The sequence below is a fragment of the Phyllobates terribilis genome, unplaced genomic scaffold (assembly GCF_046119375.1).
Source record: "Phyllobates terribilis strain yellow unplaced genomic scaffold, ASM4611937v1 Scaffold_5__5_contigs__length_657084704, whole genome shotgun sequence".
Classification (NCBI taxonomy): Eukaryota; Metazoa; Chordata; class Amphibia; order Anura; family Dendrobatidae; genus Phyllobates; species Phyllobates terribilis.
In genome coordinates, this window is record NW_027362765.1 from 144,606,060 (window position 1) to 144,625,757 (window position 19,698).

The following is a 19,698-nucleotide window of genomic DNA, read 5'->3' on the forward strand; positions in this document are numbered from 1 at the left end:
CTTTTGGTCTTAGTCTTTGATTGTTCTTCTGACTGTCAAATACTGTGATCTCCCACCGTGTTAGTGGATCCTGTGTGGACCTGCAGGGGAGGGAGACACAGCCCTCGTACCTTAGTCTTGGGGTCGATGGGCAGGTTGCAGATAGAGGATGTCTCAACCAGGTCAAGGGCCGTAATCAAGAAGGCCCGGAGCTTAAGAGTGTGGCTCCATAGCAAATGGATCCCAGGCAGGATGCAGACGGAGCGGTGTACGCCACCTGTCCTCGCCAACCTGATATATTCAGAGGGACTTCGGCTGCAAGAGGGGTACCGCCCCCCGACACCCGACCTTGCTACTCCACGTCCTGGACGGGAAAGCCCGGTTAGGCCCAGAGGATCCCACCGGGCATAGGACGGAGCGGAGCTGCCCCTGTGCCCTTGTTCTGAGAGGAGTTCAGAGGGAGACCCGGCCTATTTGCACACACACGGACAGGAAAGGAATTGGTTTGTAGTTCAGGAACACTCTGCTGTGGGGTCGCGACTGAATGCTGGACTTACTCGGAGGTTGTCGGACCCCCGTCTCTGGTGAGCGCAGGACTCCGCGGGGAGCAGGGAGTCTCCTTCCTTTGCCATCTAAGTGAGTAAAGCCTTGGAAGTTCACCCCTATGGCCTCCGGATTATTATTTCTGCGCCACACCGCGGGACGCGGGATCCCTTCTCCTCAACTACTACCCCCTCCATCCTGTCCCTCTGCCCTGAGGCCTTGCGCCGCCTGTGGGGAGTAGTAAGAACTTTGGCCGCGGTAACATCGTGCCTCAGCAGACTGCAGCGGCTCTGGTGGCCCTTCACCAGGCACCACGGGTGGCGTAGTCGTTAACCAACCACTCATCCCGGGTAAGCCCTCACCATCTCCTTTTTAATGTGACGGCCCTGAGCACGGGTCGGGTCCGGGCCACGGCTGCGTCCCATCTCTCCATCACAGGACCCGACACCGAGTCCCCCCAACACCCAGGGCGAATTAAAAGGGCTTATACCGGACGTACTGAGGCGTCACATCGCTGGTGGTGTGACGCCTCATTACGTCCGATATAAACCCTTTTAATTCACCCTGGGTGTTGGGGGTACTCAGTGTCGGGACCTGTGATGGAGAGATGGGACGCAGCCGTGGCCCGGACCCGACCCGTGCTCAGGGCCGTCACATTAAAAAGGAGATGGTGAGGGCTTACCCGGGATGAGTGGTTGGTTAACGACTACGCCACCCGTGGTGCCAGGTGAAGGGCCACCAGCGCCGCTGCAGTCCGCTGAAGCACGATGTTTACATATGTTTACATGTTACCGCGGCCAAAGTTCTTACTACTCCACACAGGCTGAGCAAGGCGTCAGGGCAGAGGGACAGGATGGAGGGGGTAGTAGTTGAGGAGAAGGGATCCCGCGTCCCGCGGTGTGGCGCAGAAATAATAATCCGGAGGCCATAGGGGTGAACTTCCAAGGCTTTACTCACTTAGATGGCAAAGGAAGGAGACTCCCTGCTCCCCGCGGAGTCCTACGCTCACCAGAAACAGGGGTCCGACAACCTTCGAGTAAGTCCAGCATTCTGTCGCGACCCCACAGCAGAGTGTTCCTGAACTACAGACCAATTCCTTTCCTGTCCATGTGTGTGCAAATAGGCCGGGTCTCTCTCTGAACTCCTCTCAGAACAAGGGCACGGGGGCAGCTCCGCTCCGTCCGATGCCCGGTGGGATCCTCTGGGCCCACCCGGGCTTTCCCGTCCAGGACGTAGAGTAGCAAGGTCGGGTGTCGGGGGCTGGTACCCCTCTTGCAGCCGGAGTCCCTCTGAATATATCAGGTTGGCGAGGACAGGTGGCGTACACCGCTCCGTCTGCATCCTGCCTGGGATCCATTTGCTATGGAGCCACACTCTTAAGCTCCGGGCCTTCTTGATTACGGTCCTTGACCTGGTTGAGACATCCTTTATCTGCAACCTGCCCATCAACCCCAAGGCTAAGGTACGAGGGCCGTGTCTCCCTCCCCTGCAGGTCCACACAGGATCCACTAACAGGGTGGGAGATCACAGTATTTGACAGTAAGAAGAACAATCAAAGACTAAGACCAAAAGACCAAGATCAAAGATGGCTTTCTATTAAATATGAAACCTAAAGTGTAACTAACTTGTAAGTCCTCCACCCTCACCCACTAACTGGTCCCCCTCTCTCGTGGTTCCCCAGTCTCCCTGTAACCAGGGAAGCAGCACCTAGTGCATACCAGCTCCCTCTGGTGGAGAAATGTGGTGTTGGATGCAAGGGCTGGGTCACAACTATCACACCGGTCTTACCTCAGAGGAGGAACACTACACTCCATTAAAGAAGTGCAGCATCCCTGTGGCGGTCGAACCCTCAGGGACGCCACATTCCCTCCTTGTAAAATACAGCACGCCCGCGGGCTGCAAAAGAAGTAACACCAAGGAAATTTCTTTTTATAATAACAAGAAAAACTATCATCCCTTTATGGGAGGCACATTTCTTAAACGTTGCATAACAGGGTATACAGTATAAAAATACAAAAGTATAAAATTATAAAAGTACTACCATTTTTCCAGAGACATTTGTGCAAACAGACAGATAAAAGTGCAAAGACGCAGAGTCAGTTCAGAAGTACGAGGGACCTGTCCTAAACCCCAACGTGGGCTCTGGGGTGGCTGCAGGGCATGAAGATCCCGAGTTGGACCTCCAACAGAGCCACCCTGACAGGTTTTTCTTCTGAGGTCTTGAGGTAAAAGAAAGGCACGGTTTCACATAAAACCAATATGGAGCACCTAAAAAGATGCAAACTATTTACAATGGAAGGAGTCTGTCTGCTGCCAGTCCGCAGGGACACATGTCTCTAGAAAATCAAATTAAACATAATGTAATAAAACAAGCAACTGAACTCAACTGTAACAGCAGCCGGGGGCTGCTCAGTCCATGTATTCCCACCGGGGAAAGGGCTCATTCCTCCCGACAGAGGCTAGCCGGTCCTCCACAGAGAAGTGAGCAGGGGCCTCGCTCCTGGACACCTTATGAATATCCAGGGCGTACCAACCTCGCTCTCCATGGTGGCGGGTGTAAGTTACCATGTCACCCACGGCGAGACTCCGGCCAGGGTGTCCCTTTTTGAGCTGGGGCTCGACGTCACGCCAATTAAAGAAGACGTCCCGCTCCAGCCCGGGACTCCTTATGAAGCCCCATCCTGCCTCATGGTGGAAGCGGACCACCTGCCCTTCTTCACGGGGGCTTGGGTTGGACGCCTCCCTCTGGCGGGCCCTGGACTTGGCAGCTTTGGCCCGCACCTGAAGCTGCTTGCAGCGAAGCTCCCGTTCCTGTTACTCCTGACTCAGTTTCTGAATTTGTTGGGAGCAATACTCGCTTCTCCTCTGAGCTTCAGCTCGGGTCTCCCTGGGGAAGCCCATTAGGTTGCCCCCCCTGGTTATCCCAGGCCCACTCTTCCGCCGCTGGTCAGGTAACTGTGGGGGTCGGAAGCGGGGTTAGGGGCTGCTGCAGCAGGCCCGAGTGCGCGGACCATTCCAGGTTGGGGCCCGTGGACCCCCATGCAGATCCAGGTTCCTCTGGGATGGGAGGTGAGAGACCACGGAGGTCTCCGGAGATGGCGGCGGTTTGGAGCTCCGCGGAGAAGGCCTCCTCCCAGGATACCGCACCTGGGAACTGGCACTCGGACCACAGGTCCAGAAGGGGCTCGGCCTGTTCCGCGGCCGGGGTAAGGGCTTCCGACTCACCCAGTCCAAGGCCGCAGGCGCCCTCCAGGGACTCTTCTTCTGGGGCAGCCGCCTCTTGGGTAAAGGCCTCACTCCTCCGCTGCTCCTCCTCTCGCTTCCGCATAGCCGCCTCCATGAACTCCTGGGCCAGTTTGCCCGGTCCGTAGCTGGGGACCGCAGGGGCTCCCAGGTGGAGATGGGATCTGGCTCCGTCTCCACCGGCATCCATCGTCGCTGCTCGTGGTGACGATGCTGGAACTCGCAAAGATGGCTGCACCTCCTGGTCTCCACCTCCTTTTTGGTGTGGCTCCAGGGCTGCAGGCCGACTGGCACTCCCTCGGACGTCCCCTCCGGGGTGATGGACACTACCCCGCGGACAGTCTCTAATGGAAGGGGCGGTCTGCTCTTTTGGCGCCATTGGGGAGCCAGGCCCACGATGGGCGGTGCTGAGACACTGTCCTTACTTCACATTATGGCGTCCATTCTTCTTGGGCGGGCGCCATTTTAAGTGGAAAACGACAGTCTGTTTAGAAAGGCGCGCAGTACACGGTAGCAATGGACACTTTTCTCCGTTGCTGCGGGCACAAGATCCTGCCGACTACGCCAGTGGTGTAACACCTCATTACGTCCGGTATAAGCCTTTTAATTCACCCTGGGTGTTGGGGGGACTTGGTGTCGGGTCCTGTGATGGAGAGATGGGACGCAGCCGTGGCCCGGACCCGACCCGTGCTCAGGGCCGTCACATTAAAAAGGAGATGGTGAGGGCTTACCCGGGATGAGAGGTTGGTTAACGACTACGCCACCCGTGGTGCCTGGTGAAGGGCCACCAGCGCCGCTGCAGTCCGCTGAGGCACGATGTTTGCATATGTTTACATGTTACCGCGGCCAAAGTTCTTACTACTCCCCACAGGCTGAGCAAGGCCTCAGGGCAGAGGGACAGGATGGAGGGGGTAGTAGTTGAGGAGAAGGGATCCCGCGTCCCACGGTGTGGCGCAGAAATAATAATCCGGAGGCCATAGGGGTGAACTTCCAAGGCTTTACTCACTTAGATGGCAAAGGAAGGAGACTCCCTGCTCCCCGCAGAGTCCTGCGCTCACCAGAAACGGGGGTCTGACAACCTCCGAGTAAGTCCAGCATTCTGTCGCGACTCCACAGCAGAGTGTTCCTGAACTACAGACCAATTCCTTTCCTGTCCATGTGTGTACAAATAGGCTGGGTCTCTCTCTGAACTCCTCTCAGAACAAGGGCACGGGGCAGCTCCGCTCCGTCCGATGCCCGGTGGGATCCTCTGGGCCTACCCGGGCTTTCCCGTCCAGGACGTAGAGTAGCAAGGTCGGGTGTCGGGGGCCGGTAGCCCTCTTGCAGCCGGAGTCCCTCTGAATATATCAGGTTGGCGAGGACAGGTGGCGTACACCGCTCCGTCTGCATCCTGGTACGAGGGCCGTGTCTCCCTCCCCTGCAGGTCCACACAGGATCCACTAACAGGGTGGGAGATTACAGTATTTGACAGTCAGAAGAATAATCAAAGACTAAGACCAAAAGACCAAGATCAAAGATGGCTTTCTATTAAATATGAAACCTAAAGTGTAACTAACTTGTAAGTCCTCCACCCTCACCCACTAACTGGTTCCCCTCTCTCTTGGTTCCCCAGTCTCCCTGTAACAAGGGGAGCAGCACCTAGTGCATACCAGCTCCCTCTGGTGGAGAAATGTGGTGTTGGATGCAAGGGCTGGGTCACGACTATCACACCGGTCTTACCTCAGAGGAGGAACACTACACTCCATTAAAGAAGTGCAGCATCCCTGTGGCGGTCGAACCCTCAGGGGCGCCACAATACAGAATAATGTACACCCTATCCTAGGAACTTACAATCTAATATATAATATACAGGCTGCTCCTGAGGGCATGCAGAATAATGTACACCCTGTCCTAGGAGCTTACAGTCTAATATATAACATACAGGCTGCTCCTGAGGGCATACAGAATAATGTACACCATGTCCTAGGAGCTTACAGTCTAATATACAATGTACAGACTGCTCCTGAGGGCGTGCAGAATAATGTACACCCTGTCCTAGAGCTTACAACCTAATATATAATATACAGACTGCTCCTGAGGGCATGCAGAATAATGTACACCCTGTCCTAGGAGCTTACAATCTAATATACAATATACAGGCTGCTCCTGAGGGCTTGCAGAATAATGTACACCCTGTCCTAGGAGCTTACAATCTAATATATAATATACAGACTGCTCCTGAGGGCGTGCAGAATAATGTACACCCTGCCCTAGGAGCTTACAATCTAATATACAATATACAGGCTGCTCCTGAGGGCGTGCAGAATAATGTACACCCTGTCCTAGGAGCTTACAATCTAATATATAATATACAGGCTGCTCCTGAGGGCGTTGCAGAATAATGTACACCCTGTCCTAGTAGCTTACAATCTAATATACAATATACAGGCTGCTCCTGAGGGCATGTAGAATAATGTACGCCCTGTCCTAGGAGCTTACAATCTAATATACAATATCCGAATGTAGCTTACCGAGGGGTGGGTGCGGTGGAGCAGGGTCACAGGAGGCAGTGTCGCTGCTTCAGAAGGCTGGTGTCAGAAGGCCCTTGGCTCTCATAAGATGTCGGTGATATTGAGCAGATTCCCTTTTCCCATTGATTGCCCTGCAGTGGGTTTTGGGAAAATGGACTCTGGAGGAGGCACATGCATCTCCTGAGATCTCAATCTGCGCATGCGTCGCCTCCAGCGGCCATTTTCCCAAAGCCCACTGTCGGTCAATCAATAGGAAAGGGGATTCTGCTCACCGAGCCGACTTCTTATGAGAGCCCAGGGCCCGCAGCATCACTCCACTCCTGCCACTGCCGGCCCACTGAAGCGGCGGCCCTGCCTCCTGTGACCCTGGTCCACCGCCGCCGCGCCCCCTGGTAACCTAACGTTAAACGGACTATAAGAGGCACCACCATTTTATTTTAAAAAATTATTTTCCACCCCAAAATTTGGGGAGCATCTTATGTTCCGGTGCGTCTTATAGTACGCAAAATATGGTAATGGCAATACAAGTTAATGGGTCTGTGAAAAAATTGGACCGCGCTTTGATGACATCTGAGTGTGGTCCGATTTTCACCGACTGACAGAAGGGAGAAGGTGAGAAACCTTTTTTTCTCCTCTCCACGTCCGAGAAAAACTGATGCCACTCTGATCAAAGTCTGATCAGAGTCTGTAACTCTATTACACCGTCTGATCAGAGTCTGTAACTCTATTACACCAGTTTCCAATTCTACTCATGATTTTGTGTGGTTCCAGTTCTGGTCCTCCTGCTGCCATCAAGCTACTCCGTTCCCCATTGTTTCTGCTTGGCCATTCTGCTGCGCCACCGTCATCTGTCCGTGCTTCATTACAGCTGCTCATCTCAACTAGATGAGACATAGCGCCTATAATTACAAAAAAAAGAGGATTAGATGATAGGTCCTATTTAAGGAGTCATCCTAATACACAAGAGAGAACATGTCACTCAGAGATGTTTGCTGAGATTTTTTAGGGGCAAATGGTGCAGTTCTAAATGTCACCACAAACGGGGCCTTAGTGTCAAGTGAACAGTTGCCTATATGGACTTGTCTTCCTCAAGCTGCTGCCTCTGGAACACAATATAGTTGAGGATTAGAACTTTCTACATTCTCTACCAATTGTGATGTCATGTGATATCTATGATGTCATGTGCCCTGTGCTGTCATGGGCCCTGTGCTGTCATGTGCCCTGTGATGTCATAATAACTGCCACTGCTGTGTTATGTATCAAGGTTCCGACATCAAGCAAGAGTTGAATTAATAAAACAAAATCACAGGCTGCAAATAACCACCAGCCTCATTTTAATTGAGCCATGACGCACGTTATAACCTAAACATTTCCACTCTTCTATTCTAATCTGCATCACCTACTGCTCTATGAACTAAAGGAAAACACAGGACGCCATACTGCAATTCCTGATCACAATAAACCGTCAGTTCCAGGTCACCCCTGATCCAACACGACCAAGAGATCTGACAATGGAGAACCGTAGCTGTCTGCAATTACATTTATGTTATGAAAACGCTATGTTTTGACTATATTAATGGGAAAGCTACCCAAAAATGGAGGCAAATGGAGTGGTCTCAACTGGCCCACCCCTTTCTATATACTTTTATTACAGCACATGGGTGTCATAGAGGGCAAAACCAGCCGAGGGTCTTCAAGACCTCTGACAGATGATCAGTAGATCGACCAGAAAGTCCTCATTTAGGGACGCGGTTGTCCAGATTGGAGACCCCTGCTAGGCCAGGCTCGCACTGGCTTTCTAAAGCCCCCAAATGTGCAGATTTTCCTTGGAATCTGATTAATAACATTTTTTTTAAAATCATAGAATCATTATAACATTCACAGCACACGACACATGATCCAGCACCATTTGCTGAGATCTTCAGGTTAATGATGCAGTTCTGAATCCCACTACTAACCCCCCATCTATACAATGTATGAAGAGTTCCCTACCTGGACTTGTTCCCTTCTAGCTGTCCGTCTCTAATGAAGCAAGATGGCTCAGGTGTTACACTTTGTACATTCTATACCAATTGTGATGTCACATGATGTCTATGATGTTTATGTGCTTTGTGATGTCATTAAAACTGCCTGTTTAACCCCTTCCAACCCAATGACATACTTTGATTTTGTGAACAGGTTATTTGGATGCAACGAAGAAACAATGAAGGGACAATAGTAATCATTCAAAACTATAACCATAGGGACACACACACATATATATATAATGTCCGCCATCCTGATGTAATGTCACCCATCCTGATATAATGTCCTCCATCCTGGTATAATGTCCTCCACCCTGATATAATGTCCTCCATCCTGATATAATGTCCTCCATCCTGGTATAATGTCCACCATCCTGATATAATGTCCACCATCCTGGTATAATGTCCACCATCCTGATATAATGTCCACCATCCTGGTATAATGTCCACCATCCTGATATAATGCCTGCCATCCTGATATAATGTCCACCATCCTGATATAATGTCCACCATCCTGATATAATGTCCTCCATCCTGATATAATGTCCTCCATCCTGGTATAATGTCCACCATCCTGATATAATGTCCTCCATCCTGGTATAATGTCCACCATCCTGATATAATGTCCTCCATCCTGGTATAATGTCTGCCATCCTGATATAATCTCTGTCATCCTGGTATAATGTCTGCCATCCTGGTATAATGTCACCCAACCTGATATAATGTCCGCCATCCTGATATAATGTCTGCCATCCTGATATAATGTCATCTATCATGGTATAATGTCCTCCATCATGGTATAATGTTCTCCATCCTGATATAATGTCCTCCATCCTGGTATAATATCCTCCATCCTGGTATAATATCACCCATCATGATATAATGTCCGCCATCCTGGTATAATGTTCCCCCAGCCGGGAGCTGACTTCTGTGGGCTGCCAAGGGCACATGACGCACGACGTCACTGCAATATGCAACCCATCATTGGCAAGTCAACATATGCTGCCAGCCTCTGATTGGCCGGCAGTGTGTATTGCAGTGCAGGGAGCCGGCGGGTCTCTGCATCACAATACAGTTCAGCAGAATGTGTGTCAGAGGATGCACATCCAGGTGAAATTGGTGTCGGCGGGCCACGTTCCAGCATGGGTCTGATCCCGATTGCACCCTCTATGACCGGGATCAATACGCCTCTGCTTTGTTTTGTATGTTTTAAAACAACAGTAACAGTATTGCAGTATATAGTGGAAATAATGATCGCATATGAATCCAGCATAATGCTGGATTTCACGGGAGTATCAAGATGGGGGCGCACAGCTGAATAGTAACCATAGAAGCACATGCCTGCTGTATGTTGCGTGTGAAGTGGGCTCATCTCCTCAGCCAACTCCACACATGCAGACCCTGCTGTGGACGTACTGGCACTGTATGTTCATCTGTGCCAAGGGATTAATATTTTGAATTGATTTTATGTATGTGTAAAGGAGAGGAGCGCCCTTATCCCAACACTGGCTGTCTTAAAAAAGGCACGGAACAAATGCATTTATATTACGACCTTTTTTACATGCATAAAAAGTTGCAATTTGTACATAATTATATAACTATGCAACATTTGACACACTGGATGGCAGCTCTTTGACAATGAGAAGTGTGCTACCATGCTTAAAATGTTGTGCTTAAATAAATTTGCACCAAATTTGTCACTAGTGCCGAAATTTGATAAATATGGAATAATGGAGTTGAATATTTAGCTCAAATTACGCCATTTTTGATAAATGTGAACCATTGTGTTTTTATGTTACATCACAATATTAGCATGTGTTATCACACAATTGGTGGGCTTGTATTATTTATATGTACCTACATAATGGGCCCCAGGTATGATTTTCTCTGGTGGGCCCAAGGCACACCAGTCCGACTCTGGATATACACAATGATACCTGCAGTAACTAAATAACTAGTAGTAATACATGAAATAATGTTTTCTTGCTTATAGCTTTACAGTTATAACTTACAGATTATGCTGTATAAATAATTTGCGTGTGTAACCAATATATATTCTATGATAAAAAAAGTCATAATTCCTTTGGTGCTATTCATTGTGGAGATCTTGGCTAATGGAAAGACCTATTTATATGCTTCAGACTAATCCTGCCAGCAAGAGATGTCAGACAGAAAAATAATAGGAATTGATGTCAAACTCTAGCACTCCACATATCCATTCTTTAAAAGTAATTGTAACTGTATTTCAGCATTTACAAACATGTAGAAAACTTCTAATTTATAATAGTATAGCGCAATAACGACTAACCAAGCACAAACTGAATGATAACTGAGCACGAGGATGTAGAAAAGTTCCACCATACTCAACTTAGTTAATGAGATATCAGTTCTCTCCTGCTGTGCTCCGCAGTGCAACTACCCTTCCCATCACCAGTGTCCTTCATGAAACTCAACAGAAGTGGGAACTGACGCTGCCCTCATAGAGCTGTTAAAACACACATAGACAGGGGTCCGGACAAAACATATAGAAGGGGGTTCTTACATGAGATAACCATTTAACATCCTATAACTCATATACTATGCCAAAAATGAATAAATTGCTAATCTGTTTACAACAGCTGCAGGCTTATGCTTGAAGAACTATGTTGGGCAAACAGCAGGTGCTGCTGTGTTAATTGTTAGAGCTTGTTGTACTGTATGACCTCTCTTTAGTTTTTTTTATGTTGGTTTTTTCTTGTAATTTTCCATATTTGGATGACGCAGATAACAGTTGCTATATGTCCCAAGAAAAAGACATTATTCTCCCACATTGAGTGCTGATGATTCTGTTGAAAGCTGAAATCTGCAGAACAGCCAATGCATGGTTCGCCGTATTATTTCCAGCTCCACATTACAAATACGTTATGGGTAACAATTGGAGTTTGTATGTTCTCATTGTGTTAACTCCAAATAAATACTTACTGCATTCCTATGTACCATAATTGGACCCATGTTATGTGACACATAGGAAAATGAGATTGTGAACCCTGTTAAAGAGGTGGACTAATGGGAGTGATCATTGACAACCTTTGTACAGTGCTATTGAATGTTTTGGTGCTGCTATATAATAATAGCTTTCCTATAGAAATAAGGGCACACACTAACCGATTGATGTCAACTATCACTAGGCTGTCTAGCAAAAATGCAAGGGTCAGTCAATAAGTAATGCCTCCTTTTTTTTTTCTCCTTTTAATTGGCAAGAAATTCAAATGCAATTACATAGGTTGAAAACCACAACATTAACGATTAATTTATCACTTTTCAATATAATCTCCATCCATTTCCACAGTCTTGGTCCACCGTTTAACAAGGGCATGTATTCCAGCATGGTAAAAAGCATTCTTGGGACTCACCGTGCACAAACTTTTCTGTATCCCAGTTGTCCAATAATTTTCATCACACTGCCTTTACTGAGGCAGATAATGCCACACAATTCATCTGCAGTCACCCGGCGGTCACCACGAATGATGTCATCGACTCGCTGAATGTTGCTTGGAGTCACTGCGGTTACTGGCCTGCCACTCCGCATTTTGTCAGCCAACGGTGATGGCCCTTCAGCTGTGTTACAGCGACGAACCCATCGTCTAACAGTACTGACATCTACTGTTGCATCACCGTACACATTTTTCAGTCTCTCATGAATTCGAATGGGCGTTTCACCTTCTGCATGCAAGAATTCAATCACAGAACGTTGTCTAATATGAACATCGATGTCAGCCATTTTGCAAACGGATACAGTCCTGACACCTGTTGGTGCAGGAAGTTGCAATTGCTGTGGATTGGAGAAGAAGGTTTGAGGAATTGTGCCAAATTCAAATATTTAACATAACTACCTTATTTAAGGAGAAAAAAAATAGGACGCATTACTTATTGACTGACCCTCATATATTCCGGTGTGTGTGTGTACAGTACAGACCAAAAGTTTGGACACACCTTCTCATTTAAAGATTTTTCTGTATTTTCATGACTATGAAAATTGTACATTCACACTGAAGGCATCAAAACTATGAATTAACACATGTGGAATTATATACTTAACAAAAAAGTGTGAAACAACTGAAAATATGTCTTATATTCTAGTTTCTTCAAAGTAGCCACCTTTTGCTTTGATGACTGCTTTGCACACTCTTGGCATTCTCTTGATGAGCTTCAAGAGGTAGTCACCGGAAATGGTTTTCACTTCACAGGCGTGCCCTGTCAGGTTTAATAAGTGGGATTTCTTGCCTTATAAATGGGGTTGGGACCATCAGTTGTGTTGTGCAGAAGTCTGGTGGATACACAGCTGATAGTCCTACTGAATAGACTGTTAGAATTTGTATTATGGCAAGAAAAAAGCAGCTAAGTAAAGAAAAACGAGTGGCCATCATTACTTTAAGAAATGAAGGTCAGTCAGTCCGAAAAATTGGGCAAACTTTGAATGTGTCCCCAAGTGCACTTGCAAAAACCATCAAGTGCTACAAAGAAACTGGCTCACATGAGGACAGCCCCAGGAAAGGAAGACCAAGAATCACCTCTGCTTCTGAGGATAAGTTTATCCGAGTCACCAGTCTCAGAAATCGTAGGTTAACAGCAGCTCAGATTAGAGACCAGGTCAATGCCACACAGAGTTCTAGCAGCAGACACATCTCTTCAACAACTGTTAAGAGGAGACTTTGTGCAGCAGGCCTTAATGGTAAAATAGCTGCTAGGAAGCCACTGCTAAGGACAGGCAACAATCAGAAGAGACTTGTTTGGGCTAAAGAACACAAGGAATGGACATTAGACCAGTGGAAATCTGTGCGTTGGTCTGATGAATCCAAATTTGAGATCTTTGGTTCCAACTACCGTGTCTTTGTGCGACGCAGAAAAGGTGAACGGATGGACTCTACATGCCTGGTTTCAACCGTGAAGCATGGAGGAGGAGGTGTGATGCTGTGGGGGTGCTTTGCTGGTGACACTGTTGGAGATTTATTCAAAATTGAAGGCATACTGAACCAGCATAGCTACCACAGCATCTTGCAGCGGCATGCTATTCCATCCGGTTTGCGTCTAGTTGGACCATCATTTATTTTTCAACAGGACAATGACCCCAAAACACCTCCAGGATGTGTAAGGGCTCTTTCACCAAGAAGGAGAGTGATGGGATGCTACGCCAGATGACCTGGCCTCCATAGTCACCAGACCTGAACCCAATCGAGATGGTTTGGGGTGAGCTGGAACGCAGAGTGAAGGCAAAAGAGCCAACAAGTGCTAAGCATCTTTGGGAACTCCTTCAAGATTGTTGGAAGACCATTTCCAGTGACTACCTCTTGAAGCTCATCAAGAGAATGCCAAGAGTGTGCAAAGCAGTCATCAAAGCAAAAGGTGGCTACTTTGAAGAAGCTAGAATATAAGACATATTTTCAGTTATTTCACACTTTTTTGTTAAGTATATAATTCCACATGTGTTAATTCATAATTTTGATGCCTTCAGTGTGAATGTACAATTTTCAAAGTCATGAAAATACAGAAAAATCTTTAAATGAGAAGGTGTGTCCAAACTTTTGGTCTGTACTGTATATATATATATATATATATATATATATATATATATATATATATATGTAGTTAAAATAGGAATATATGCAACTTACTCATAGACTTTAATTACCAAAGCTTTAATGATGACCCACAGTCAGTGAGGGTGCTGGTAATACCTCAATGAAGGTGAAACCTTTCTCTGTTAAAATGAAAATGTAAGCCCTGTGCATGCTCGGCCACGTTGCTTGACTGCGCCTTCGGATAAATCAGACATCTGGCGGCAGCTCTCTCAATTCCTCTGGATGTCTGGTTTGTCCGAATGAAGGGAGAGTGAAGCTGCCACTTATTGGCTGCAGGGCTAGCATGACATAACAATGTTACGCGAGCCCTGGGAAAACAGGCACTGAACTGCTGTAACGGCGCAGCACAATGGTGAATATTGCGGTTAATATTTTATAATTGGGGAACATAGTGATTTAAAAGTGGTTTTCCTAGTAGTTTACAACGCCTTAAAACAATAACATTAAAAATCCCTCCATTCTTGAGAACAAAGAGTAGTTTAATTATTAAATTTAAAAGATTAAAATTGCAAAACTGATTGTTTTTACAAGCATTTTGCAATGTTAACTATTATTGATGTTGAGAAACCTTTTAGGTACTCTTACACCTTACATGACAGCTATGAATCGCGACTCCCCCATACAAATAAATGCTCACGTCATTCATGTGTGTTGACACAGCAGCTTATTTTCCTGGTGAACCAAAGTGTTGGTATTGAATTAAAACCACCATACTTTATGTTCCATGAAAACAACGATTAGGGGAGAATAAGGAAGCCCCCATAGACATTAGATGGTTGGCCATGCCCACTGAAATTGGCGGATTCAACGACTTTACTCCAATGTATATGGGCGCTTTTATTAAAGCTACTGATCTTGACTTCACCTTCCTAAATATGCCATACAGTGTGATGATTGTGATTGGCATCCCTAGTGCTGCGTGACGCTTATCATCATGTAGCCTGGCACTATTTTCTGGCATTTTGACTTTGAACATGCTCACTGACTTTGCCACTGATGACTCTTATGATAGCACCCAGTAAATTGAACTATTTTTTTAGGTATCAGATAAAGAGAGGAGACGTCACAACTGATTAATTCCCCGTTTTATTGTTCTCCCCTCGACAAATATGCCCTCATTCTGTGTCAGAATTTCTCTTAACATTTTATTGTTGAAACCATCTCTCCGTTCTCTGCTGCAATAAAAAAAAGCTGAGAAGATACTGGATGTCTTATCCTATAAATCAGCCCAATGGTGAAGTAATTTAGGAGGAAAACCTTATCGCAGAGGTGAGGGAGATGAGGTGAACGGGACCCAAAGGAGTTTCCTTATGTCGCTCTGTGTATTTTGTATAAAATGTCCCTGGTAATAAAAAGCAATCATATATTTTTAGCTGTCAAGCAGCAGAGAAAGGAGTAGAAAATTAAAAAAAAAATCCCTCTATGGGGAAATCCAAATGTTAAAGGGCCAGAATCTGATTACAGATGGAGAGCGTGGACTGACTACGATGAGATCATTCGTCTGCTCCGAACATGGCTTTTACAATTTTAAATTACGATGTAGAAAGAAGTATAGCAATCTACTAAGCATCATTCTAGATACGGAATATATTACCAATTCACACCCGGAAATGAAATTTGAACAGGACAAAAGTCACTTTCCTCATCAGTGCGCTTGAATTCCTTGCCACAGAGATGCTATTGGTAGCTGCAAATACTATCATTCACTATTGGTGCCAATCATATCATTGCAAAATGGACATTAAATGGTTCACTCGGGATTATTTAATTTTTTTACTACTGCCTGCCTGTTGTGCCCGGCGCCAGTCTCTGCCAGCACATGCCGATCGTAGACCACTCTGGCGATTCAGCTTCCGCTGATGTCACATTGACGGAGCAGCTGCCTCTCTTCCACTCTGCTCTTTTGACGGAGTGTGACTGCGGATGTCATGCTGATTGACAACCGGCTCCCCGCTGCCTAACTGCTGGGAGCCAGTGGCAATCAGCATGACGTTGACAGTCACACCCTGTCGACAGAACAGCCCAGAAGAAGAGCTGCTCTGTGGACGTAGAGCCGCTGCATCACTGGCAGGAGCAGTTGGTGACCCCTCGGATAGAACAGGAAGGTACAGTCATGGCCAAAAGTTTTGAGAATGACACCAAAATTATATTTTCACATGATCTGCTGGCCTCTGGTTTTTATTAGTGTTTGTCTGATGTTTATATCACATACAGAAATATAATTGCAATCATATTATGAGTACCAATAGGTTATATTGACAGTTAGAATGAGTTAATGCAGCAAGTCAATATTTGCAGTGTTGCCCCTTCTTCTTCAAGACCTCTGTAATTCTCCCTGGCATGCTCTCAATCAACTTTTGGACCAAATCCTGACTGATATCAGTCCATTCTTGCATAATCAATGCTTGCATTTTGCCAGAATTTGTTGGTTTTTGTTTGTCCACCCGTCTCTTGATGATTGACCACAAGTTCTCAATGGGATTAAGATCTGGGGAGTTTCCAGGCCATGGACCCAAAATCTCTATGTTTTGTTCCATGAGCCATTTAGTTATCACCTTTGCTTTATGGCGAGGTGCTCCATCATGCTGGAGAAGGCATTGTTGGGCGCCAAACTGCTCTTGAACGGTTGGGAGAAGTTGCTCTTGGAGGACATTCTGGTACCATTCTTTATTCATGGCTGTGTTTTTAGGCAAGACTGTGAGTGAGCCGATTCCCTTGGCTGAGAAGCAACCCCACACATGAATGGTTTCAGGATGCTTTACAGTTGGCATGAGACAAGACTGGTGGTAGCGCTCACCTCTTCTTCTCCGAATAAGCTGTTTTCCAGATGTCCCAAACAATCGAAAAGGGGATTCATCAGAGAAAATGACTTTGCCCCAGTCCTCAGCAGTCCACTCCCTGTACCTTTTGCAGAATAACAGTCGGTCCCTGATGTTTTTTCTGGAGAGAAGTGGCTTCTTTGCTGCCCTCCGTGAAACCAGCCCTTGCTCAAAGAGTCTCCGCCTCACAGTGCGTGCAGAAGCACTCACACCAGCCTGCTGCCATTCCTGAGCAAGCTCGGCACTGCTGGTAGTCTGATCCCGCAGCTGAAACAGTTTTAAGATACGGTCCTGGCACTTGCTGGTCTTTCTTGGGTGCCCTGGAGCCTTTTTGACAACAATGGAAGCTCTCTCCTTGAAGTTCTTGATGATGCGATAGATTGTTGACTGAGGTACAATCTTTGTAGCTGCGATACTCTTCCCAGTTAGGCCATTTTTGTGCAGTGCAATGATGGCTGCACGTGTTTCTTTAGAGATAACCATGGTTAACTGAAGAGAAACAATGATACCAAGAACCAGCCTCCTTTTAAAGTGTCCAGTGATGTCATTCTTACTTAATCATGACTGATTGATCGCCAGCCCTGTCCTCATCAACACCCACACCTGTGTTAATGGATCAATCACTAAAACGATGTTAGCTGCTCCTTTTAAGGCAGGACTGCAATGATGTTGAAATGTGTTTTGGGGGTTAAAGTTCATTTTCTGGGCAAATATTGACTTTGCAAGTACAGTAATTGCTGTTAAGCTGATCACTCTTTGACATTCAGGAGTATATGCAAATTGCCATTACAAAAAATGAAGCAGTAAACTTTGGAAAAATTACTATTTGTCTCATTCTCAATACTTTTGGCCATGACTGTAGTTGTCTCTGTTAGCAACTACTTGACTGTTAGTTTTTAGACCCATAGTAAAAAAAAAATAGTCCTGGACAACCCCTTTAACAGTATTTTTATCTCACTGATCATCATAACACTGTGCACATTATTTCTTGCATTGCTTGTCACCTTTATATCTTTAGGGCCCATGATTAACATAATTATGATAACAAACACTGCACTTCCGGGTATACTTCAGTGCACAAGTAGGACCCCGATCCTTTAAACAGTGTAAGAAAGACTTGGCACTCGCTTCTTCAAACAGACTGAATTATTTTATTGTTCATAGAAATTCCAGATTTAATAAAGACGTTTCGGTCAGTAAGACCTTCATCAGTCATCTGGGAGTTGTTTACACTGCAGCAGGCAGCGCTGAAAAGGTTTCTGCGGTATCCACCGCTCAGACAAGTGGCGCCACTTGTCAATGATCAGGTTCTTCTTTATTCAGATAAAGTTCATGCAAAGGATATCTGGTCCAGATGTCCTTTGCATGAATTTTATCTGAATAAAGAAGAACATGTTTGTTGAGCTGAACTCCTTTCCTTTCTATTTGCATTTCTGGGCTGTGGCAAATTCAGTGTCCGATCTCCGAACAGAATTGCTATTACATTATTATCAACTTGTGGCTGATGCAATCTTTTGCAAAGTGTAAAATGGCAGCAGTCATTTTTTAGATGATTCGAATTGCAGATTATTAGAAATCAGTGGGATATGTGAATTTCCAAAAATTCGACACAAATTAGATTTTCATTGAATCTCTAGTTAATATAGATTCGTCTTTCTCTGAGGCTGATTATACACACAACAAGATTTTAACTAATGATAGTCATATGCAGTGCAGGGAAATACTTTGAGTTGTTTAGTTTTTAGTTCACTTTTCTGGATTGCATCTATCACTCTATATTAAAATTGGAAATTCTGTGTATAGCCCCAGGCTAAAGAAGTCTGGAGATATACTCAGAAGTCAGTGTGTAGCCCCAGGCTAAAAGAAGTCAGTGGATATATAATCTAACAATATGGTCCTTAGGTCAACAAAGTTTGTGCCTTCACCTACTACACTAAAACCAAACAACAATCTAGATAGGAACTTTAGAGTTTTAGTAAATTGTTTGCATGAAATATATATCGTGAGACATGGTTGTATCTTTCCAAACATTTACTGTAGATAGTAATAATCATTGACCTTGCAAAACGATTTGTAGAGTAATTGGCTTATTATAAAATATGACTGGGGCAAGAATATTAGACTGTAAGCTCCGTGGGGAGAGTGCGGCAATGCGCAACATGTTAGCAATATACAGAATGAGATGAAATCTAGATCAGCCTCACAGTGGGAGACGTAGAGGACAGTCTGTCATACAGCGGGCTACACAACAACGATTATCAATCTTTTATGAGGATGATAGATTAAATATTTGTTTTTTGATGAATTATTAACGCACTCCTTCTGTGTTTTTTTTCTTCTAGGTGTTCACAAGATATGGTAAATGTTACATGTTTAATTCTGGACACGACGGTCGTCCTTTACTGACCACTGTAAAAGGAGGGACAGGGAATGGTCTAGAAATCATGCTGGACATCCAGCAAGACGAGTATCTTCCCATCTGGGGAGAGACAGGTATGTACTTGCATGTTGAAAGCCAAAAAATATAATTATGTCTTTTATCACGTCATCAGTATACTCCTTCTAGGAAACAGGAGAAAAAATGCCTAAATACTGTACCTAAATGTATTCCAATTAACTAGTACAAGTAGTCTGGTATATAATCGATACAATATTAGGTATGTAGGTATGTATTATTGGATTAGACAGTGTAAGTCCTCATTCAGAAGTCCGATTTTTGCATACGAGTGCTATCCGTGATTTTCACGGACTGCAGTCATACCTATGATAGGTTATGGGGCCATTCACATGTCCAATTTTTTTCCTTGGATCGAGTGGTCCGTGGAAAATATCGGAAACATGTCAGATTTTGATCTGAGGGTCGGATCAAAATCGGCAATGCAAGTCAATGGGTCAGTGAAAAAATCGAACTGCACTTGGATTATATTCTAGTGGGGTTTGATTTTCACGGACTGTCAGAATG

At 45.6% G+C, this 19,698-nt stretch overlaps 1 protein-coding gene across 2 annotated transcripts in view; it reads left to right on the top strand.

Moving 5' to 3' along the window:
- Positions 1-19,698, top strand: part of ASIC2 (acid sensing ion channel subunit 2) — a 999,936-nt gene that overhangs the window by 778,253 nt on the left and 201,985 nt on the right. For both annotated transcript variants that reach the window (XM_073683124.1, XM_073683123.1), the window contains exon 2: positions 19,079-19,229. In XM_073683124.1, coding sequence (XP_073539225.1) covers positions 19,079-19,229 — 151 coding nt within the window. The remainder of the gene's footprint in view (positions 1-19,078; positions 19,230-19,698) is intronic.